We start from the raw sequence: 25,679 nt of genomic DNA on the forward strand, positions 1-25,679 counted from the left end.
GTTTGTGTTCCAAAAAAGGAAGGTGGCTTGGGATTAAAGAGGTTGTAGGATTGGAATAAGGCCTCTATGCTTCATCATATCTGGAATCTCTTTGTTAAGGCTGGTTCCTTGTGGGTGGCTTGGGTGCAAGCCTACTTGCTAAAAGGCAAGAGCTTTTGGCAAGTTAAAATTCCTCAAGTGTGTTCTTGGAGTTGGAGAAAACTCTTAAAGCCGCTTAATTTTGCCAAACAATTCATTTTGTCTAAAGTTGGTAAGGACAAGAATATTTTTCTATGGCTTGACTCTTGGCATCCGGATGGGATTCTTCAAGACATATATGGGTATAGAGTCATTTATGATGCAGGTAGCCAGCTTGAATCAAAGGTATCTAGTGTTCTTGTTGATGGATGTTGGAGATGGCCGCCGGCTCACTCTGAGGAGCTTGTTAAAATTCAGAGTGCTTTGCCAATGGTGGATATTGGAAGTGTTGACATTCCTACTTGGAATTTTTCTAAGAAGGGTGTGTATAATTGTGCTGCTTCTTGGGAGCTTATACGACATAAACAACAGATTGTTGAATGGTGGAGCTTGGTTTTGTTCTCCATGTCAATTCCTCGGTAGACTTTTATTTTGTGGTTAGCTGCTCAGGATAGCCTTTCTACTAGAATTAGATTGCTCAGTTGGGGGCTTGGAGGTAATGTCCTTTGTGTTTTTTGTCATGGTTGTATTGAGGATAGATACCATTTGTGTTTTGCATGTAGCTTTTGTAAAAGAATCTGGTTGGCTGCTATTTGTCTGTGCTTAATTGATAGCAGATCCTCCTTGGCAATGTGATGATATTATTACTAGAGGTAGCAAGGATTAGTCAGGTAAGTGCTCGAGAGATGTGTTAAGTAAATTGTGCTTAAGTGCCTCCGTTTATAACTTGTGGTTGGAGAGGATCGGAATAGCATACGATATGGTAACCAGTTGGAGAGGAATAGCATACGATATGGTAACCAGTTGCAAACTGAAGAACATATTTTCAAGAGAATAAAATGGATGGTCAGGCAAAGAATCATGTCTGGATGCTTTATAAGGAGTAAGATTAATGAAGATCTTTGTAGGAGTTGAGGGCTTTCAGCTAGTGTGTTTGGAGTTGGTGAGATTGTTTGTTGAAGGAGGGGTTTAGCTGTTTCTTTTGTTATAGTGATTGGTTAGTGAAGATGCTTGTATAGGTTCTTCTAGGAGTTCAGTAGAGAATGTATAGATTGGATATATACTATGCTGTTTTAGTTTTGGGGTAATTATCTTTTTCCCTCATGAATTACCGGCTGTTGTTGACGAGATTCCCTAACAGAAGGGAGATAAAGGTACAAAAATGGTAGTTCATGGTGGTGTCAGTTCGTGGTGGCATGTTGACAATTGCCAGTAGTTCATGAGTGAAAAATGTAATTACCCCTTTAGTTTTAGTATTCAGGAAATAGCTGTTTTCCTAGAGTTTTGGGTGTATATCTTAGCTGCATAGTAATTCTTTGCTGATATATGATAGATTTTACGCATTCGTCCAAAACAAAATAATAATAAAATAAAAATTGTATCATATTAAAGGGAATTAAAATGTTGGAAAGTTGTTTGCTTAAATTGAGGATCGAAAGACTGAAAAAAGCTTCATTAATTTGTGCTACATTGTCATGTACTAATATTTTATCAACAATCCTAATTTGTCTCTTCACCCCCATTCTTATCCAACAATATCACAGACGAGATTGGATCTTTGTTGCACATAATCTCGCCAACCTCTTCCAATGGCTTATATGTATAAAACCAAGCACAAACCACATAATATATGAGATTAATGACTTGTACTCCGCTAACAAGCCAATAATAGTACTCCAATCTTCCCCTATTGAGGTTCCTATCAGGCAGCCAGTTGCCTTTCTTGCCAGAATATTCATGAACCAGTGACACCATCAGCGTGCCCACATAATTTCCCATAGATATTGCTATCCAGTAAAGAGCCGCGGCCATGCTTCTCATGCTTTCTGGTGACTGATCGTAGAGAAACTCCATGTGCCCAACGGACATGAAAACTTCGGCTACACCATGGAGGCAGAACTGAGGCACCAGCCAGAAAACACTTATGGGGATTACAGCTTTTGGATCATCCAACAAGTTATGATTCGCAGCAACTGCTTTTCTCTTGATCTCAACGAGTGATGCAACAATGGTGGCAAGAATGTTTACCACAAAGCCTACTCCCATTCTTTGCAGGCATGTGATGCCTGATGGGTTTCCGGTGAACCGGCGAGCAAAGGGTACGAACAGACGTTCGTATAGAACAAGGCCACTGAGCATGGTTATGATGCCAAAGACGGATAAAGTGGCCGGAGGGATTTGGAAGGACCGGGACAGGTGACGATCCATGCTGCGAGCTTGTTGGATTGTGAAGCTATGCTGGTGTGAAGATGAGGCAACGAGTAAAATTCCGGCAGCCCATATGGGTAGCATTCGGATAATGGATTTTAACTCCTCCACTCGATGGACAGTGGCAAGCCTCCATAGATTTGGTGGCTTTGAATCTGCTGCGTCTCCTTCTGTTACTATTGCAGCTTTATCTAACCACCTGCAGTCAGTAAAGTAAAAGCAATTTAACCATTCAATTTATATTATACTACTAGGGGTTGTAATTCGTGTTGTTTGGTATTTGCGTCCTGGGTTTAGGTCTAGGTCATATCAATCTTAGTCCGATCAATTTTTTTTTGATTAAATTTGTCAGACCCGCAACTTTAACATGTTAATTTCAGATTGAGTTCATATCGGATTTGTTTTATGTCGATGCACAGAAATAAGATTATATAGGTCAATCCTAATTCGACCCATTTAATTAAACGGGTCGTTAGACTCTTCAATCCTGACACATTAATTTCGTATTAGATTTATGTCAAGTTTATAAGTCGTGTAAAAAATTGTCAGCCCTAAATATTACTATAATGTCAATTTGCTTACAATATGAATGCATCTATCATTTCAATGACATCCTTAAAATTGCTTACTTGAATTGATTTGAGTGTAGAAGCCTTCCATGCACAGAAATAGCAGCATCGAGCTCTCTATTTTCATACAAGAGCCCCGGATCTTCTGGCACAACCTGTTTCTTCTTTTTCAGGGCTGCAACAACCACCTGAGCCAATCTAACCAAAGGGCTACCCCCTGGTTTCAATCTTTTGTAAAGAGGGGAACCCAGCAAAAAGGCTAAGATTGACAAGGCCATGGCTATGGTTGGGACTCCAAGACCCCAGCCCCAACCCACATTATCTTGGATGTAAACCACTACAGTTAGAGCAGTTAATGTTGCCATTCCCATGCTAAAGTAGTACCAATTAAAGAAATTCCAGCTTCGAGAAGCTACACTTGATTTGGTCATGTCAAATTGGTCTGCAGCAAATGTAACTACACAAGGCCTAATGCCACCTGAGCCAATAGATGTAAGGAGGAGACAGATGTAGAGGACCCAAAGCTGCAATTCTGAAGCTTCCTTGCAGCTCTCTTGAGTTGAACAAGGTGGAGGTCGGAGCTTTGGCACTACTGCTGATATGGTGATGCTAACCAATCCCTGCAAGAAGAAAATAAAATTCTTTTACTTGTAATATTATGTTAGATTATTTATTGGAAATAATTCACCTATCACCTTTGATATTTCATCACTTTTGCAATCATACTCATAAACTTTAAAAAAAAAATGCGTTCAATTCAATGTATCCATCTTTTAATTATTTCACCTATTACACGTCAATATTTTTTGACGTGTCAAACTAGTATGTCAAAAAATATTGATGTGTCAAAATTTAGCACGTCACTAATCAATTTTATTTCAATATATTTTTTAAAAGTTAAATTGCCTCTAAATTTAGCAACATGGCAATATTACTGTAGACACATGAATAAACCCTCTCTCTCTCTCTCTCTCTCTCTCTTTTTTAAAAAAAAAAAAAATTATAGTGTTATAAGTAAAGTTTTATCTTATTTCTTTTACTATGTTCTAATTAATTAGTAGCACAGATAGATATGTACCATTTCATAGATAATAGAAGCGGCGATGATGGTCCAAAAGCGGCCGGCGAAGGAGTCAGCAATTAAAGCACCAATCAATGGCGTGAGACTGGCCGTTCCACTGAAGTTGGTGAGGGTGTTGGAGGCCTTTACCAGCGGCAGGTTAAGCTCTTGCGTCAGGTACGTTATCATGTTGGCATGGAAACCAGTTGTGGCGAATCTGTCGCATATTTCATTTCCTGTCAAACATATATGCATACGGGTTAATTATGTTCTAGTTCAAAGTTTTTACTCTAATTACAGGAGAGATCAGAATGACTCTTTCGGAAGGTTGTAGATGCGGATATTGGATGCTGATGCGGTTATTTACAATATCTGTATCAGCATCTGTAAAATGCGGATATCACTTTTAGATATGTATCCGCATCCACGCAGTTATTGCGGTTATTAACTGATCAGTCTTTTGGGCCTTATTTGGGTCTCTATTAGAGCATATTTTAAATGATTTTGAAAATGATTTAAGTCGGTTTTTAGTGTTTTGAGCTTGTTTTAATTTTTTTTATGCCCTAAACTTTCGAAATATATTGATTTCACATTATTTTTGCCTTTTTGCCCAAGTGTTACACCGAAAAGAAACGTACGCAACCAACCAAATCAATGTAAATATAACCTAAGTGAAATGAAGTGAAATTATTCGAACTTTATATTGCATTTGGATATATATATATAATTGGTGCACAGATGTTGGGATTTATTTGACTCCAAAAGGGCAAAGGTAAATCTTAAACTAGCTGGTATGAAATTTCAGCCAATCCTATCGAGTAGTTTAATTATAGCATCATATAGAATGGATAGTTTATCAAGATAGTCATAAGTGATAACTCCAAAATTACCTAGTTACTAGGTAAAACTGAACTTTATAAGAGATTATAGAGAAATTCTAAATTAACTAATCATTTTGAAATAATTAATAACGCAGATATATATGACTAACATTTTACTTTAACTTTTTCCTTTTTCTTTTTTTTTTCTTTTTTTTTTTTTTATTCCTGAGTGGTTACCGGTGATCTTCCATAATAATAGTCATGTGTTTCCCTTTCCTTGTTTGTATTTGCTTAGGAAAAAAAAAAAAAAAAAAAAAAAAAAAAAAAAAAAAAAAAAAAAAAAAAAAAAAGTGTATTGGGAAGCTACTTAATGCAGCTGTTGGCTCTAGCTCCTTCACATTTTCCCCTTGAAATTAAAGTTGTCAATTAAGGACCCAAGAAGCTGTTGAAGAGTTGCTTGAAAAACGAAAGAATATTGAAATGCAAACATACCAAGGATGAAAGGCATTGTTTTGATCCCTCCAAGCTTCTTCCTTTGAATATCCTCTATCTTCTCCTGCTTCTCCTCGTCTTTAGCCATGTTGCCTCTCTGCAACTCCAACTCCATCTGTGGGTTCAATTCACATGCAATTATATATGCAAAGGGAAGTTCCAAGAGGACTATATATTTATATATATATATATATATATATATATATATATATATATATATATAATTGTGGAAATGGATTTCGGACAAACCAAAATTATGAGAGAGGCGGGACCCATTAATATTTGACACTACTATATATCGTTGGCCTATGATATATATGGTGCTGTATGTCTTTTGTCTTTAGACAATTAGACATATTTACTAAGGGCACCTTTATCGGGCAAGGCAAATTAACTATTCTGCGGGTCTATTCCGCAAACTATTAATTAAAACAATATGATATTCACTCGTATTCCATTCTCTCTCCCACTTTTCATTGCATTCTCAAAGAAATTGGGTGAGTTTGAGAGAGAGTGAGCCTGAGAGAGAGAACGGAGCGAGTATGTTTCATATCTTTTTTTTTTTTTTTTTTTTTTTTTTTTTTTTTTTTTGAGATATTTCCATTTGGTTTCATTTTTTGTTGCTTTCTAAATTGCATTATTGTAACTATATAATGTTGTTTTTAGGTGCTTCGTTTTCTTTTTTGCATTGTTTTTTCTTTTTTTAATGATAAATTGCTTTGTTTTCATAAATAGTATAATTTTGTTAGAATATTGAATTGGTGTCAGACAATGTCGCTCAAAGAATGTGTGAAAATTCAATATTTTCTCTTTCATTGAGTGCTGGCAAAAATATAATAAAAAAAAAGAGAAATAATATTTAATTGCAAGTAGAGAGCTGTAGAATAGACAATCTGTTTGAGAGAGTATAGAAAAAACATTAGCTAAAGTAGAGAGTTGTACTTTTTCAATAGCTAATTTGGCTATTATTGTTGGAGATGTTCTAAGGCGGTAATATTTGACACGACCCGATACGAATTCAACACGAAATTAGCGGATTAAGGTTTTTTAGAATCACGGTCGGGTCAATTCATGTTGACCCAAATTAACCCATATATTTAATAAACAATTCAATTTTGGATCAACTCGCTTAACCCGTAGGTATATATATATATATTCTCTTTTTCAATTAAAAAGCAAAACCAAAAAATGTTAAAATTCATATAAATTTATTTTTAAATACGACCTGCTTATTAAATGGATTATGCGAGTCAAGTCAAGGCTGTGTCATGGTTGATAGGTTTAAACTGTTTAACAATGGGTCGGATTCGAATTAACACTTCCAAAACGACTAGACTTGAATCCGAATACGCCAACACAAAATGTCATGGTTTTATTAATTGAGGTTGTACTCATTCAATTCAATGGTATATATGGGTTGTGCATGTCATAGTACTGAAGAGATCGACATTTGTTTGTTGTGTACATGTTATGTGCATTTCGGAATCTGGATTTCATTTTCCCAAGTGGGCAACGCACAGTAACTCTTCTCTTGATACAGAAAAATATCAAAGGGAATCTTGATACAAATTGCAAGAGTAATATAACAAGACAAAAGCTTCACTGTCAATCTGATTATCCAGAATTTCCCTTTTGGCCTTTGGGGTAAATTTGATATTGCCCTTCCAACACCTTTAAAAGCTATGCTAATCGGTTAAGTCTCCCATTGTCATCCATCCATGATCCATCCATCCTCTTTTCTCAAAATTAATATCATGCATGCATGTATGGTACTGCTAAAGACACACATGCATGCATTATTTTAGAGCACATCCATACGACACTCGAACAAATTAAACTCATCAACCGGTGCGATGGGTTCGAGTGTGTAGCGGCAATGGGTTAGATTAGGCTAGCGGAAGCACAGCCGCGATGGATCAGTCGTGGAACTATACACAATGAGTTAGTCTTTGTTTTGTTTCCGGTGATGTACGCGGCGTTGCTGACGTGGAGTCACCAGACCAGATGGAGCTTTGATTTGGCAACATTTGATGACCTGGCAATGCTTACGTACGTGTAGATACTACGTACACACCGCGTAATGTGATTGATGCAACTGAACTTTTGGTTCACGTGGCAAACAGCTCACTTGTTAAAGTGGACGAAATAATTAAGTAATATTTTTACACCATCAGAGAGATCAAAAACTAATTTTATTATATCTATAAATAAAATAAAAAATAAAAAAATAAAAAACTAATTTTATCACTTTGCGACAAACCAAAAGTATAAGAATCAATTTTAGATACGTTCCTTCGTGATCTTTCAACACCTCGATATAAGCCTCTTTTTTATAAAGAAAAGAAAATAATAAAATAATAAAACTTGTAAGGACAATTGAATATATTAACTCAAAGATTAAAAAAAAATTAAAAAGTAACAAAATTTTGATGAATTATTTGTTTATTTTGTCGGTTATAGTCTTTGATATTTTTAATTAATTTTTGTTTAATTTTATTTTTTAATCTTGTCACCCGCCATTACGTACCGATAATTAGATGGGTGAGCAATGATAGCTAACAGTGGAGGGTCAAATGATAATAATTTTGGATGTTTGAGAAAAATCACAACTAGGTGCGTAGATTTATATACTTTTAGTTTCTCACGTTCATGACACTAGTACACAAAACGATATAATATTGTCTGTTTTTAGTTCCCGCGAACTAGACTTTTCAGGAGGTTTCACGTTCTGCTATATATTATTATCATAAAAGCACGTTTAACTGCGAAATTCTGATGAGTTCATGATGATCATCACAACTTTAAAACGGGTTGCGTTAAGAAAAGTGCGAATATACATATAATCAGATCTTCATTTCCATACCCAGGTGATGTCCACACATCAACTCTTTTTACCTTTTGTAAAGCCCCACTTTTTAATTAAAAGAAAATTAGGAATATGTTATAAGGAATCAAAGTATTGAAAAATAGCTGGACTTCCTAACAACAGACTTAAAACAAAAATAAAGGTGCAAATACTACAAAAATATATGATTTTTGTGACTGACATCTAGTGACCTGTCAGGATGTCTAAAAGGTCACTAAACACTAATGATGTGTCATTAGTGACCCTTTTACAATCACTAATCAATATGTCAATATTTAGAATTTAGTGACGTGTCACTGGTTGACATGTCACTAAATATAGTGAGTGTTTAAATGAAATGCCACTAATTAACACTTCCAAAATCTGAAGAGGGAGTTTCTGTCTCCAATACCACAAAACACATGCATTCGATGGTATGAAAAAGACAGATTATACAGTGAGAAAAAACAAGAGGAATCCATGGTTTTGTGGTGGATATGGGTTTAGGGTAATCATGATAATTGCCAAAAAGAAATGCATAGGATGACGTCCCCTCTTACGTGAAAGCAGATCATAGCGGAAACAAAATTTGACGTGTTAGGCGCTACCATACAAAAAAGAGAGAAAAAGCAGATGGAGATTGGAGACCAAAAAGGTTGTCTTTCCTTCACATGACAGTCCAAAGCTTTTTTTGTCTTTCTTTAATTCCTTCACATGTTCTACTCTATTTGATGGGATAATAATGCGTGCATTTATTGAAATATCTAATTCCATGAACAAATCTTGTGATTTTTTCCTCCCTAGCAATGATGAAGTACTTCAGTACAGGAATGACAACGATTCAAATTAAAAGTAAAGTGGTTGGATTAGTCTTTAATATGCTTCATTCGCTTGTCTTTTCAATTTGTGTTCCAAGTCAAAAATTTAAGTGAAGGTAAAAATGGTCCGCAAAGAAGATTCCTTTCCAAAATTGGTAGGAAAGGATCCAACTAAAGACGGTAGAATGAGAATGCAGCCAGAATAAAATTTGGTTGTGGCCAAAGATGCCATGCTAGAAAATATAAACGAAAGCAGAAAAACGAAATGCTCCTAAGGCGCGTTACAACGTCGCTTTCCTTAAGAAATTATTTGCCCCCACCAGAAAGGTATGTGATGTGCAAATTTTAATAACTCGCAAGCGCACGAATCGTTTGCAATATAGTGTATGTGCAAGTGCGAGATCGTATCCACAGGGAATTGCGTTGCAAAAATTAATCTCTATTCAAACTAATCCTATTTTAACCTAGTTCCAAATTTAGGGTTTTGTAATAAAAGATAATATAAACAAAAATAACGAAAATAAAGGGGTCTAGGGTTTTGGAATCCACACTCACCAAATCATATCAACCTAATCTCATGCTCATCACACTTATTCGAGGTTGTCACGTATAAATCTTAGGTATGCTCTACATTGCTTCAAAAATCATTTAGATCATTCAATGATTTCGTTCATAGCACAAATCACAAAGAGTACCAATTGAAATCCAAACATCCAATGTATCATTCAATCACAATGGATATCTTCATTCAAACCGATAAAACAATGTATTAGTCAAACGACGCACAATGAATGTCCAATGTTTTGATAGATGAAAAACCAAGCAACCGATTTAATGAAACTTATTCCACATCATCACTTGTATCCGGAAACTACAAGAGATATCAAAACATCATCTCAGAAAAATCGAAGTAGAACAATGAGAAATCAAACCCATAAACTCAAATAGCATGAACAAGCATGAAACTCAGTTTCTCTTCAATGGTGAGGTTTCATCCTCAACCCTAAACGAAAATATTAGCTACACATGATAAAATAACTACAACTTAAAACATTAAATTAAAAGCATAAAAATCAAAGAGTTGCAAAAGGAAAGAAATAAGCTACAAGAAGAAGAGAAGCAAGAAGTTATGTACAAAGAGGCTCATGCCTCCTCTCCTCTCTTGATTTTCAGCCTTGGTCTCCTTTTATAGCCAAGTGGTTTGTGTGGAATGGGTGAGTGGGTGTATGAGTGGAGAGATGAGTGGTGAGTGTTTTATGGAATGAGTGGTGAGTGTTTTATGGAATGAGTGGTGAGTGTTTTATGGAATGATGTTGAGTGGAAAAAAAAGTGATTAAGTGGCTGAGAATGTGGAGAAAAACGTGTATTGGCTCTAGCTTTGGGGAGACAAGGAATGAGGCAAAAGAAAAATAATAAGAGAGATGGTTCCGGATTTTCGGGATGATCCGACGACTGAAATTCAAACAGCCATATCTTTTTCCACGCATCTCCTAATTGGCTGAAACTTGTTGCGTTGGAAAGCTGACATCTTGAACTTAAATTTAGACCTAAGAAACTCCCAAAACGGATATCTTTTGGTCCTGTTATGATCAGTCTAAATGTAGTTGTCTGCTGCATCCGAATTTCCTTGTATTTTGCTTGAATTGTATCATTTCTCTCTTATTGTCCTACAAAATATAAAAACACTAAAACTAACCAAAGCATTAGAAAATAACAAAGCTAAAGGTTTAACTAATGTAAATTAAGGGGTCCAAATACACAATATTTGGTACTCATCAGTATGCAAAAAGGTTACAGCAAATATTTCTCCAGGATACAATGGAGCCCAGAAACCTCTGATTAAACCACTAGATCGATTGATCAGGACCATCCAAAATCGAAAGGTCATGATTAGATCGCTCCGAGCTCCGATGCTTCGTGCTAAGTGCCAAGTGCGCCATCAAAGCGCCACTAGCACCCTACAGCCCACTGCCACACGCGCGCGTGTGCGTGTGCGTCCGGTGCTTCGCACCGTACTAGAGTATACACCCAAGCATTACTTTAAATGCTTAAAGTGTGTTGGTCCTTATAAATGCCAACTTCAGTTTCTCTTTTTCCCATGTGGGACTATCTTCATTTAATGCTCTTTAATACCTTCCTTTTAAATCATTCCCAAGACACAAAATAAATATATATACATATTAATTTTGAAAATACTTTAACATGCCATGTGATGGGCATAAAAGTTTGCATTTCGATTTACATAACTAGCTGATTAGCTAGTAGTGGGTGGAATGATTGTATGGATATGAGATTCCCCATAAAGAGCAGCACATTGGAGACTAATAAGAGAATTGCTGTGAGTAATGGTCACAGATAAATTCCTATTAACCGCAGCTTGAGCAAAAAAAGAATCCCGAATCGCTGTGTCATAATTGATTTTAATAAGAGGAAAGCAGGGCTTCTTCCAAAATTCAGGGGAACATACCAAAGCAGAATTCCAAGCAGAGAAATTCCAAAACCAGTTTATTGATAGTTGCTGAAAAAACAAGGGCATTGGGAACAAAGTCATCATGATGAACCTTATTCGGAGAAAACTATATATGATCGCATGCAACCACAACAAAAATTTGAAACAAATGAGAGTCTATTGTTGGAATACCAATCGTTTCAGGGTTAAGAATAATAGTTAGCCATTCTGTCATCTGTGTAATATTTAAAGCAAGAATATTCATAGGCCAGAAAGATTGTTGCCAAACCACTCGTGCAATAGGACAAGAGAAAAAAAGATGGATAATGGAATTGACAGGGCCAGAGCAAAGAGAACATTTTGTATCCCGATGAGAAGAGATAATATTTTGGGAAATCCTAATCTTTGTTGGGATGATGTTTCAAACTATTTTCCATAAAAACAATTTTAAGTGATGGTTTAGGTTGAGTTTTCAAAGAGATTGCCAACTAGATTTAGGGAGAGGAGAAGGAGTGGGAGGGTGGGAGGAGAGGAGGAGATGGTGAGCAGATTTAGTAGAAAAAAGGCCATTGGTTGAAGGAGTCCAAAGAAGAGAGTCACTATGCACCCTGATAGTAATTTTTAAAATTTCTGAGACAATGCTAGGATGGAAAAGAAAATAAAGAAGGTTAAGCTTCCAAGTTGAAGAAGAAGTATGGATGAGATCAACAATAGTTAAAGGATAAGAAGGAAAATAAGATAAACGCGGAATAGGTAAGAAATTCATCAGAGTAGGAATCAAGGGAGAATACCAAATGGACAAACTAGAATTCTTATGGGGCAAAAAGCAAGCACCTTGATAAAGAAGAGGTATCGTATATTTAATACCATTCCAAATCCAAGAGCCCGAATTGAGAGGGGAAGATAAGAGAGTTCCATATTTGATGTACTTTTTCCGGAATAAAGGAACCCAAACACTGCCATAATTAGTGACAAGCTGCCATCCAAGCTTTGAGATGAGAGAAGTATTAACATCCTTCATGAGATGAAAACCCAAATCACCCTGATCCTTTGGCAAACAGAGAGACTGCCAAGATTTGAGAGATAAGTTACGAGACTTGTCATTTGGGAAGCCCCACCAGAAATTTTTGAAAGCTTTATCCAGTTTATGACAGAGACCATCAGGAAGCAGAAATGAACTCATAGTGTAAGAAGGGATGGCAGAAGCAACGACCTTAACCAAAACTGTTTTACCTGCCTGAGATAATGTTTTGGAGAACCATCCTTCAATTTTCTCTTGAACTTTATCCAGAACTTCTAAGAAAGCTGCTATTTTAGATTTACCAAAAATAAAAGGAAGACCAAGATGTTTGGTCATTGCAGGAGTGATAGCATAGGGTAGAATAGTTTGAATAGTTGAGATAGTCACAGCAGCTGCGTTGTTGCTGAACAATATATTGGACTTTGAAGTGTTGACAGTTTGGCTAGACCAGATACTATATTTATCAAGACAACTCTTTATAGTAGATGCTTAATTAGGAGTAGCCGTAGTGAAGATAACCAAATCGTTAGCAAAGAGAAGATGATTTAAAGGGGTGCAAGATCGAGCAATCTTGAAGCCACTCAAGTTACTGTGAAGGAGACAGGAAATAACCTCCGAACCAATAATAAAAAGAAAAGGGGAAAGATGATCACCTTGTCGAAGTTCCCGAGATGGAGAAAATAAACCAAAGGGCTGTCATTCAGTAAAACTGAAAAGGATGAGGTAGATATGCAAATACAAATCCAGTTGATTTATTTGGGGGTGGAAACCAAGCTTTTAAAGAATAGCCGATAAGAAAGTCCACTCCATTTTATCAAAAGCATTTTCCATATCAATATTCACTGCCATTAGGCCACCTCTTCTTCTCTTGGATTTGAGGGCATGTAGCATTTCATGAGCCAAGATGGAGTTATCTTGAATGTGACGATTAGGAACAAAAGCCGTCTGAAAAGGAGATATAATGTTAGTGAGAAGAGGCTTAAGGCTATTTGCAAGCAACTTGGAGATAATCTTGTAGATAATGTTGCAAAGACTGATAGGACGAAAATGATAAACAGAGGAAGCACCAAGCTTTTTTGGGATCAAAGCTATGAAAGTGTAATTCTGTTCTCTGAGAAGTTGGTTGTGCAGAAAAAAATTTCAGATTGCATGGAGAACTGTATGCTTGATAGTATCCCAATATTTCATATAAAATAGAGTAGTGAAACCATCCAGGCCAGGTGCTTTTAAGCGTCCCAGACTAGCTAGGGCTGCATGAATCTCAGATTCTGTTGGAATAGCACAAAGAATAATTTTATCATTATTTGTAATAGAACAGTGAAAAAGATCCAAAAGCTCAGAAGGAGGAGAGATATTAGTAAATGTGAAAAGTTCTTTGAAATTTGTGACAAAGCATCTACCAATAGCAATTCTATCTGTAATCCAACCAGTTGTTGGGGAATATAAACGATCAATAACATTTCTCCTACGACGGATAAGAGCACAAGTGTGAAAAAATCTAGGGTTTAAGTCCTTGCAGGTTAACCACAGTTCTCTAGATTTATTCTTCCAAAGAGATTCCTCCTGTTGAAGATACTCATTAATCACAAATTTAAGATGTAATTCAAGGGCTAAATTTGAATCGGAGGGAGAAGCCAGTTGGGTGATATCAAGGAATTGTAGAGTGGAATCTAGTTTGGCTCGGATATCCCCAAAGTAGTGTTTATTCCAATATTTGAGGGCCTTCTTTGTATTCTTAAGCTTTTTTGTTAAACAATAAGAAGGCAAACCAATAACAGTAGTAGACCAAGCTTCATCAATAACCACACCACAAGTGGGATCCTCAGTCCAAAATTCGTCAAAGCGAAATGGGTAGGGGAGGGGAGGGATTGAGAGAGCAGTGTTCAATAAAAGAGGATTATGATCAAATGTGTGAGCTGGTAAATGGGTGACAAATAAGCTAGGAAAAGTTTGAATCCAATCATATGAAGCAATACCCTGATCAAGGCGTTCTTTAATCAAGCCAAATCCTTGTCCATGATTAGACCATGTATATGGATTGCCTGAGTAACCTAAATCAATCATACCCATTGTATTTAGGAAGTTGCTAAAACAGTTATCAAAGTAGCAATTAAACGAGTGACCACCAAGTTTATCAATAAAATAAGTAATTGCATTAAAATCACCAATGCAAAGTCATGGAACACTAATATCAACCCCACAATCAGCAAGTTTATGCCAGAAATCTGAAGTAGTTTTCTTATAAGGAGGGCCATACACAAAAGAGATCATCCATTTCACATCAGGCATAGTAGAGTAGCACCAAACACAATTAATATCATGAGATACAAAAAAACTAGTTAGGTTAACATCAGATTTCCAAGCAAGCAAAAGATCACCTCTAGAGTTAGAGGGAGGGGCTTGGACTAATAAAGTAAACCCATGTTGATGCAGTATAGAACTAGCTATATGTGGAGCAGTTTTTGTTTCAGACAACAAAATAATATCAGGGTGATTTTGCCTGATAATGGCCCTGAGACTACGAATTGTCAAAGGATTGGCCAAGCCTCTACAATTCCAGGATAAAATCTTCATGGAACTGGAGGTGGCATGGTCGAGCCGGCCACCTCAAAAGTGGGATGATCAGAATAAGAACCAACAGCATGGTGTCGGTCATCCACCAAAACCAGCTGAGTAATTCTACGGGGCTTACGGGTAGCTTTATAAACCTTTTTTGCCTCTGTGGAGGGAGAAGTGATATGGATCCCTGCTGAAATATCCATCTCCCTGTGAGGAGAGAAAACAGAAACTGAAATTTGCGGCTCGTTGATCAGAACATGACCTAGAATAGTAGTAGTTGGTGGAGAGTACTTCGGGGTAGTCAGGGAAAAGGCAGTCATGTCCATCCTGTCTTGGAGACTATGTGGAGAATGAGTATGAGGGGAAGCCCAACATTTCATAGAGGGAGAAAGAAACTCCCCATCTTCAGAAAATTTTGGCTCGTTTTTTCCTTGTTGCTGATTTTGACCGTGGTGGAAAGGACGATGGCGATTGAGCTTGGGCTTGACCACAGATGGTGCTGGTTGGACTTTTGGGTGGATAAGGATGGTAACGGGCCTGTTGGTCGCCGAAAACAGTGAACTTCGGGTGAGGAAGGGTGGTGGGGTTGTAAATAGGAGAGTTAGTATAGTTGGGCCAAGGGATAGATGGTGGACAGTACGAGTGGAGGTCTGTTGCGAGTTGGAAAGGGGGGGGGGGGAGGCAAAAAGACGATGGGCTGAAGGGACGATGGTGGGCTTAGGGGATAGGGGGTTAAAGGTTAGTCAAGTGGGCCAAAAAGAGGCTGGGGTGGGGTTAGGCTTGTGAGCGTTGGGCCAAGTGAAATGAGGCCCAGGTTGGGAGTGAGGCCTTGTAGGATTCGGTTCAGCGAACCTTGATCCAAATTTGGAGAAGAAAAAATCAAAGGTATTAATGACAGCCTTACCTCTGTCAGTAGGCGTCACAGTTTTGACCGCATGAGGCGGGCAAGACAAGGGCGACGTGGCTGCTTCTGGTCCAAGGAAAGGAATGTATGGATTGATGGCTGCCACGTGGGGAAAGTTCATTGCTCGAGGAGATGTGAGGGTGTACGAGACTTGCTCGATGGAGTACCAGGGGCGAACTTTCACCAGTAGGATGGAGTGCTGGTGAGGCCACTGGAGAAGAAGATGTGCAGATGAGTGCAGAAGAAATTTCTGGAGTAGCAAGTGCCGTATCTTGGTGAACTGATGCAGTGGCAAGAGACCGAACAATTGAGCTTTGAGAAATGGTGGAGCGGGGACCGGAGAGAACAAAGGTCTGAAGAGAAATCCCATATTTGTCTTGAGGTCCTTGAGGGGGCGGAGCAAGGCAATAATTTTTTCGATGCCCGATTAAACCATAGAGAGTGCAATAGTCCGCCAGCCGTTCGTATAAGTAGCGAATCTAAATAGCAGATCGTCCTGGGCGGGGAAGAGTAAACCTAGGGACAAGTGGCTTTGTGGTGTCAATTTCAACTCGAATGCGAAGGTGATGGGTGCAGATGATACCTGGAGTTTTGCTATTTTCCACAGCCATTAGGTTGCCATGAGATTTACCAATACTGATTGCATTGCGGGCAGTCATATTCTGTAGAGGTAGTCCATGCACCTGAACCTAGAAAGGGCAAGTAGAGAGTTCTGCCTCGTCAAAAGTGACCTCCGGGGTCCAGGGTTTTAGAAGAAGAAGGGAACCCTTTATATAGGGTTGGCAATTCGGGTCGGCGGGTCGGGTTCGTGTCGACCCGACTGACCCGATTACACAATCGGGTTCGACACGAACTCGACCCGATTATTAATCGGGTTGAGTTGCAGAACCCGAACACGACCCACTTCCCATTTGTGTTACCCGAACACGACCCGGGTAACACGATTCACTGATTCAGCAATTTCAGGCTTTCAGCCGCTAGGTCTGGGACTTTGGGTCTTCCTTCTTCGTTGCCGACTCGCTAACGCTGTTACCATCAAGGCTCAAGCGCTGGGTCTTCCGTCTTCGTCGCTGTTACCATCAAGTGCTGCTGGGTCTTCTGTCTTCATCTCCGTCCTCATCCTCTCCAGGTCCTTCTTTTTCCTCTTCAGCTTCTCCCTAACCCTCCTCATCTCCATTGCTCTCTTCGACTCCTTCAGCCTCATCAGCCCCAACATGAAATCTGGCACACTCGCCCACAATATTGTGGGTTCACTGGGTTGTCAATCAAATTAATAGACAACCCAGTGAACCCACAATATTTTCCTTTAAAGTTTAAACACCATTCGGTTAGAGGCTTAGAGCTTCTTCAACCAACCAAATAACCAATCAAACCTAAATCAGTAAATCTCAAAAGGAAACCAAAGTTACCAAACCAACACCCATACCTTGAGGAGGAACTGAAAGTGAAAAGTTTGGCGTAGAAAGAGCCAAAGAGGGGGAAAAGGCCGACTGGTTGGCGGTCGCGCCAGTCAGGCGTGCGGAGTGCGGGCCGGCGGGCGACGGGCTACTAGGCTAGGCTGCTAGGGTTCCAGTGTTCCACCGTTTCGGCAATTCGACAATTTCGACCCTTTCTCACTTCTCAGAATCTCAGAATCAGTGAATCTCAGTTACTTAGTGTTAGTCTTTCGGTTTCGGGTTAGTCGTGTTACAGTTAGACAAGTTTTGCCGTTTGTTTTTTTAAAAAAAACTTAACCGGGTCACAATTGTGTCTGGCGGGTCAACCCGCGGGTTGACCTGCCAGACACAATTGTAATCGGGTCATAATCGGGTTGACCCGATTATGACCCGAACCCGATTACAGTAAACCCTAACCCTATTTTCCCGTGTCGTGTTCGTGTCGGGTTCGCGGGTCGTGTCAGAAATTGCCAACCCTACCTTTATATTCCATGGTCCTAGATCCATGATTTTGTCAACATGGGCTTTTTGGAAGACTTTGAAAAGGTATTTCTCAGCAGAAAGACTGTCAACTTCAAAGGGGTGAGCAAATTTTCAGGAGTACAGAAAGGTTTCACAGAGCCAGCATGTAAATGCATGGTGGCCGAGAGGATAAGAGTTTACCAATTAGACGAAAAGATTCTTGTTGTGAAGTAGCCAGTGGTAGAGTTTCCAGTGTTGAAGGATCTTCACAGTTGAGGGCTTCGGTCTCGTCGATGAGAGCTTGCAAGTTAAAAGGTACGGTAGCCATAATAGAATCGCTGGAACCAGAAAAAGAGGAGAACAAAGGTTGGTGGATTTTGCTGAGAAGGGAAAAAGTAACGTGCTTTAACTAGAGATACGGTAGCTATTATCAAAGATGGATGATGAATGTGTTAAGAGAGAAGAAAGATGGATGATTAATGGGTTGGGAACCTGACTCTGTTGTACAGAGAAGGTAGAGGTTCTCTCCCTAACCGTGAGTAGTAACAATTGATGTGCTAGTTAAAACTAAATATTTCAGTGTTTTGATGCTCTGGAATGGGGTTAAACGAAAATTTCCAACTGATGGCCCGATAGGGATCCTAGTCTTTCTTGCTCTCTTATGTTAGTAACAATAATCCTTTTTTTCTTTTTTCAAATTAAAAGGATCCTCCACTCACATTTATATGCTTAATTTGAGCTCTCTCCCAACAAGCCGTGGGTCAATCATCCATAGCAATTCTACAATCATGTACTGTATAAAGCTATGACTTTTTGAACTTGATATTTCAATGTACTGCTCTGATGGCATAAACTCTTTTCAACGTTCAGCTTAGACCATCTCCAATAGATTGTGTAAATTTAACTAATATGAGTAAAAGGTCACGTCCACCAGCTTTTGTTCTGCTTATCTAAAACTCATTTTATCCACAATTCTTGTGTCTCTCCACACTTCCACTCTTTTTTCACATATTTCATTTTATTATAAAATTCTATAAGCAATTTCCCTATTCTAAAATTCATATACCTAATGGGAAAAAGTTAATAACCATTTGATTTGGCATGTCACTACAGATGCCTTTTCCAGCTAAAAATCTGCTTAGATATTGTCTTCACTACTTGAAAACCCCAAACCTCACAAAAGGTCCGCTTCTTCTGAATTGCAGAAGAAATGACAGGCAATGAGATCTATGTACAAAAATATGTAAAACCAATTTGACCAACTCAACGGATTGAGTACAGTTAGCAAATTCTAATCCACGGCAAGATATGACGGGTCGTCTGAAACGCTCCACTTACCTCCCATTTCTTTTCTAAATGAAATGGGAGAGTTTAAATGGGAGGAGAGCCGGACCCGGATACAACTAGTTCCAAGATCAAAATGAGTAGTTCCAATGTTTTCATCTTTCTGGGAAAACAATAATAACTAAATGTTGGTCAAACTATAATAACGGGGGCTGTATGTCCTTCCCTTTCATCTTTCCTTAGATGTAAAACCCCTGCTATTTCAGCAATTGTTGGTCAGCTATTTACTAACAAATTCAAGACCAAACGATTCAATTAGTAGATCTTCCGTGAAAGGGACGGACATACAGCCTCCAACACAGAAATTTACCATTATTATGTTTCAGAAAACTGAGATGTGTCATTACACAAAGGAGGATACAACAAATACACACCACTAGTTCTCTCTCAAGGAGCCAGGGTGAGATTAATATAAGAATACAGAAGATAAACACCTATTGCCATCACAAGGAACCTCGGTGGCTCTACATTCACTATTCAGAATTACCAAGAAAGCCCTACAAAAACATTGGACAAATATATAGGCAAAATCCAATCTGAGGTCGCTGAAAATATTAGTTGCTTTCTTGAGCTACAGGGGGAGAGGAAGAGGCTTTGTCTGTCTCCCCAGAAGAAGTATTTGACTTAATATATGAACGGGCCACCTCCAACATCAAGTCCACCTCTTTCTTGTACTACATTAAGTGAATGTAAAAGTTTAGGTATAAATTAACATGTCAACTGGGAATGCTACAGTCAAAATCCATTCACTTCTTGAAGGACAGAATTGCACAATTATGAGCAATGAGCACAAAAAATTAGGGCACATTTCAATCAGATATGTACTAACCTCATTGATAGCCCCTGACCTAATTTTGGATTGCATCACACACCATTTCTTAAAATGTGCACCTGTAAAAGTTACCACCAATTCAGTTAAAAAACTATCTTCCTGAATAGGGGAAAAAACTTAATGTTAAACTATGCAAAATGAGACTAGAAGAAATCTCGCTGCAGAACACTGCAAGATCGGCAAAATCATGTAAAACCCATACGTGGAACTACATATTGGTCTATGGGTACATTTTACAAAGAACTCCTACGGAGAAAAATATTTAATAGGTTAATATACTGTGTATTAAGTGAGCTGGTTGACAAGATAAAAGGGAGCAATACCAAAAAAAAAAACCAGAGACGACAAAATCTAATGATGATGATGATAACAAAATCCTACTCAAGACCCGTTGGATGCATGATAGCTAAATCCTATTCCATTCCTGGGGAATACCTATTCCCACATTTTCTACAGGAATAACTATTGCTCATTTTAGAGGTACATCTATTCTTTAAGTAATGGTGGTGCAACCAAATAACGGTATAGCTATTCCATTCCTGGGTTATTCTTGCATACCAAACGTGCCCGTAGTGTCTTCTAATTTGCCATCCCTCAAATTTCTGACATATAAAGGAAAACATGGCATAAGAATAAATGTAGTATTACATATCATTAGTAAAATTAACTCTGTTTATGATCCAGTCTATTGTAAAGGTCCACTCGTTTTTGTGCTTTAGATGAGCTCCCCCCCCCCCCCCCCCCCCCCCCCCACACACACACAAAACAGCATTTTGCGCCTTTTGCTTGAACCATAATATGATGTCCTTGGTGATTGGACCTTGTATCCTTAGAGGAAAGAGTTTTAAGCAATATCTCTGTTTAGTTTTACTTGATTGTCACTTATGTAGACTTCGCTCAACTGGCTTTGCATTGGAGCAATTTGTTTTAATAACACTGGACAAATTGCGAAGTTCTGTATTTGGGAGATTCCCTCCTTTTTAGTGTCGTTCTCCGTATGTCCAATCAAATTTGCCTAAGATCTGTCCTTTATCTCTAGGTTTGCAAGCTAGTTCACTATCTGTCCTTGATGTTGCTCAAAAGTTTTTTTTGATAGGTAATAAACAGAATATTATTAAAAAGCGAAAAAGGCGCCCCTAAGCATACAGGGAGTATACAAAAAGGACACAAAAAAAAGAAAAAAAGAAAAAAAAAAGAGGGAAACTATCCTTTGGAACAGCCTCTTTAGAAGAAACCTCCACCTCAACGATTCCAGACGGCAAACCAGGATCCAGGGGGCACCCAACAACACTTCCTTTAGAATCAACCCCCTTTGAAGATTCCCCCACCTCAAAGACCCTAGACGATAATCCAGTAAACTGGGTGTACCCAACCACCAAGGGGACTGGTCTTGGCCAATGAGAAAACAAAACCCACTGACCACAGGGAAAGGAGGCCGAAACCCCAGGAAGGCCCAAGAGATCAACCCCACCAAACCTCCTACCCAAGGCAGAAACATCCGCAAGCTTCCCTACCTGCCGACGGAGAGACGAAGTTTCTGGCGCACTAAGAGCAACGCCTACGTGGTCACGCCCAGCACCGACAGACGAATCACCAATCTCCCCAAGCTGAAGAACCTCAACGTCCGACCTCACCCCAGCTGACGGAAGAACCCCTGCCTGCCGAAAGACGAGCCCAGAAGGCCGCACCCCAGAAGGAATAACACTCAAAGACACCGGCGGACGCAACACCAGCGCCGGAAGAGAGAAAGGGACGGCATCCTCAATGACAGTCTCGACCACAGGACCGCTCACCCGAACAAGATCTGCCGCCGCCGGCCACTCAACAGAGGGCGCCGGAGCCAGAGCCTCCGGGCTGAGAGATCGTTGAACGACAGGACACACCGCCAAAGGCCTCTCAACGGAACTAGCCTCCGACTTCGACGCCTCCGGTGGGGAGGAAAGCTGAACCAGATCTCGACGACCCGGATTCGCAGCCCTCACAAATGGCTTAGGCACCTTAGCCCCAGCCCGAAACCGGGACCCTATGAAAGCAGACTTGCACCTCTTAAGCTTCCGGCCCGCAGCAAAACCCAACCTACTTTTGGGCCGAACTGAGGATATCAAGCCCAATCTATGAGAAGACCCACATGCCCACCGCAAAACCTTGGACAGGCGCCCAAGGACCTTCACCATCTGCCTTAACACTCCAGACACGCTGTCCCTTTGCAGTGAAGAGTCGCCCTCAACAACTGCTGCCCCAGACACGCACGCCGAACAGCAGACACAGCCTCTGCAACTGAGACGCTCAACAGCATGGCGGTCCTTACCCGTGGGATCAGTCGCAACCTTCTCCATGGCGTTGCAACCCACTTGAAGCGGCTTCTTCTCCAAATCGCACCAGCCCGACTTCCACACCGGAGATCTGCAACCCACGACAGAGGCGGTATCTCCCGAGCGCACCACCTCCGCGAACGATGGAGAACCAGTTCCCTTTCCCTTCTTCATACCCGTCGGAGACCCATCAGTGACTCCCCGAAGATCCAGGGGAGTCTTCCCCTCCGACGAAGACATCCCACCACCCGGCGACCGATCCTTTAAACCGAGAAAAGAAAGCAGCTTCCTCAACTCTCCCACCACCCGAGACCAACCCCATCCACCACGGCCTTGAGGGAGCCAAATAGCCCCTTTCCGACCACCCTCAGCGTAGGCAACCACCTCTAGGAAGCGGCCGGCCTTGTTCCCACTCCCTCGAACCATCAGAGCTTTTGTATCCTCCCGAAAATACTTGACGAAATCCAAACCTGGATCCTTCAAAGCCTTCTCGACCGTGGCCATCAACCACGCTGAGCCCTGGACACCAAGAACAATGAACCCCCCAAACGCCTTCCTCCTCTCTTCCAAACGAAGCTCAGGCTCACCTGCCTTCGTCGAAAAAGAGAAGCATTTTGCTTCCACGGTGAAACAACGTTCCATTAAAGCCTATCCTGAAGGATCTCAGGACAGAGCCCCATGGAACCACACCACAAACCAACCCCTCAGCACCACCAGCCAAAAGCCAGCTCCAATCCACGAGACGAACCCTTCTGTCGAACCCAGCGTGACAAATCAGAAACCAGAACTAGCGTGACGCGCCTACACGCGCCACCCCTAGCAGGAGAGAAAGGAGCGGGAAGAAAAGATGAGAGAGAACGGAGAAAATTTCAAAACTAGTTACAAAAATTACAGAAGTGATTTGCCCCATGTTGCTCAAAAGTTAACAATTGAACCTCAATAATTGAGTTGAAACTACTTTGAACCATGAAAAATTCTTAATATTCACACTTCATCTGCACTTACCAATATGCGACCCAGAATATGGATCATGGTGCTACGTGAAATGGGAATGAGTGCGTGGTACATCTTTTATTTTTATCAGTAAGTCCACATACATCAAAATGGGGAACTATGTAGGTCAGGCTTGCATATGATAAAATATTGTCCAATAAGAAATTAGAATGTGATAAAGTAGCTTCGTTAAAATATTTGTAAATGAGCCAGTATTGCCCAAGAATTTTGAAAGCTATGCAAGATTTTACTATTATTTTTCCATATTACTGAATTGAAAGTATACCAAGTTTTGGTACTTCATTTTGGATCCTAGATCGCAGTTGAGTAGGGTGGCAATCAATTATGTTAACACCGATCCCATGAAAAAAAAATTTAGTAGCAATATAATTACAAGCATGAAGTACATGCAGATAAATGGCAGTGAAAGAACAAAATGGGGTACAAGCCAATACTTACCCACTTTTATGTCTATGGTAATTGAGTTTTCAGCATTTGTCTCTAAACGCCATCTACAGTGGACCTGTATGCAATACCAACAACTACATGTCACCTATAAAGTAGACAAAGCATTATAGAACAAATAAATCAATAAATTGTTTCTTTTACAAGTCATATCTCTATTAAGCAAACAAATAAATGATATTCACTCGTTCTTAAAAATCTCTAGACTAGTCTACTGTGGAATAATTACCACAGAACAAATCTAAACGATCAACAGATACCAAGTCTCCTATCTAGCTCTTTGTGTCAAATTTCTAGTTTGTCAGGAACAAGTTATAGATGGCCGATAATTTCAACCCACAGAACTGAACCTGCCGTTGAAACAAATATTTGCCATTGCTACGGCACATCTCAAACATGCCCTTCCATAGTCGATATTCCCATTCTCTATTCCTCTAGCCTAATTTCACAAGAAAAGAATGCTAGGCCACCAACCAGAGTAGCAGCAAATGAATAATTAGCATGAATTGAGTGTATTCTATACTCCCAATTAAAAAGAGAAAATGGTCTATAGTCAATTCAGTAGTAAATAAGTATGAATTTATAGTAGTACCTCGTGGAAAAAGAAAAAGAAAAAGAGGACTTCTTTTGCATTAACCATTCCCACTTTCTTCAAAAAAAAAAAAAAAAACCATTCCCTCTCATTTATTTCATAAAGAAATGGAATCATGTTCAAATATGAAGCCGACAAACTAAATGAAATGTAAAATTCTTAAGTACTCTACTTCCAGTTGAATAATAATCCCCTAACTCGGCTTGATTATTAACTCAAGATGATATCGAACAAACCATTTGAAATGGAATAAATGCAATCTATTTGTCAATTGGACTGTTATCAAAGAATGCTCCCGCAACAGCCTGGCAGAGCAACAGACTGGGAGGACAGATACCAGTTGCAGTTTCCATGACTTCCGGTCAGCGAGTCCAAGAATATATTTACAGCAAATTCTTAAGAGACATGACAATATGGAGAAACATTAATCTCTAAAAGATTTGCGTAGATGCCACCCAGCAAATTCAATACAAATTAGCATATGGAAACTGAAAAGAGGATAGCCAAGTAAATAAAAAAATAAAAAAAGCAAAAAGTGCACATACCCCCCTTAAACTACCACCCAATTGTCAATATGCCCCCCAAACCATCAATTGTGTCAATGTCCTCCCTAAACTACCAAACAATGTCAATGTCCCCCTAATGACAAAAATACCCTTTATAATATTATGAAAAATCTTAAAATTACATAAAAACAAAAGGAAAAAAAAAAAAAAACCAAAAAATTATATTTTAACAAAATCAATATTTAAAAATTAAACAATAAAATAAAAAAGTGAAAAATAAAAACCAAGGTTTTTCATTTTTATGAATTTTTATTTTATTTTATATATAATTTCAGTTTGGGCCACCCCTTTGGATTTTCATTTTTCTCGTTTTTTTTTTAATCTTTTAATTTTTTTTTCCTTTTTTTAATTTTTTTTAAGGATATATTTGTCTTATAAACTTTTTTAGGGTTATTTTTGTCTTTTTGTTGGCTTTAGGGGGACATTTGACATTTTTAGTAGTTTAAAGGGGGGCATTGACACAATTGGTAGTTTGAGGGGTACATTGATAATGCAGTGGAAGTTTAAGGAAGGTATGTATACTTTTCTCTAAAAAAAAATCTTTTATTTCAAGAGTACAAGAGAGCCAAAAATTATATAAAAATTGAAAAAAAATGAAAAATCAACAAGTGAATAGTGACTACATCTCAGAAAAATTATGATCTCTCACACAGTACAGAGAATTTGACTTGAACTCTTATAAGGCAGTGGGAGAGACATGAACCAATGTGCTAAAGTTGAAGGCAATCAGACCAGTTGATTGGAAGAAAATGGA

General features: G+C 39.1%; 2 protein-coding genes across 2 annotated transcripts in view; both read right to left on the reverse strand.

The window, feature by feature from the left end:
- Positions 1–1,602: 1,602 nt before the first annotated feature.
- On the reverse strand, positions 1,603–5,485 carry LOC133879575 (protein NRT1/ PTR FAMILY 3.1-like). The gene is made up of 4 exons (XM_062318195.1): positions 5,328–5,485; positions 4,033–4,250; positions 3,015–3,574; positions 1,603–2,584 (listed from the first exon to the last, which is right to left on the reverse strand). Exons 1-4 carry the CDS (start codon positions 5,440–5,442, stop codon positions 1,678–1,680), a joined length of 1,800 nt encoding a protein of 599 aa, XP_062174179.1. The 5' UTR covers positions 5,443–5,485; the 3' UTR covers positions 1,603–1,677.
- A 13,808-nt stretch (positions 5,486–19,293) lies between these two features.
- Positions 19,294–25,679, reverse strand: part of LOC133879582 (BAG-associated GRAM protein 1) — a 37,492-nt gene continuing 31,106 nt past the window's right edge. The window contains exons 16-18 of the mRNA XM_062318207.1: positions 23,762–23,825; positions 19,995–20,056; positions 19,294–19,839 (exon numbers count right to left, since the gene is read on the reverse strand). Coding sequence (XP_062174191.1) covers positions 19,720–19,839; positions 19,995–20,056; positions 23,762–23,825 — 246 coding nt within the window. The 3' untranslated portion in view covers positions 19,294–19,719. The remainder of the gene's footprint in view (positions 19,840–19,994; positions 20,057–23,761; positions 23,826–25,679) is intronic.

This window comes from Alnus glutinosa, chromosome 1 (genome assembly GCF_958979055.1).
Source record: "Alnus glutinosa chromosome 1, dhAlnGlut1.1, whole genome shotgun sequence".
Lineage (NCBI taxonomy): Eukaryota > Viridiplantae > Streptophyta > Magnoliopsida > Fagales > Betulaceae > Alnus > Alnus glutinosa.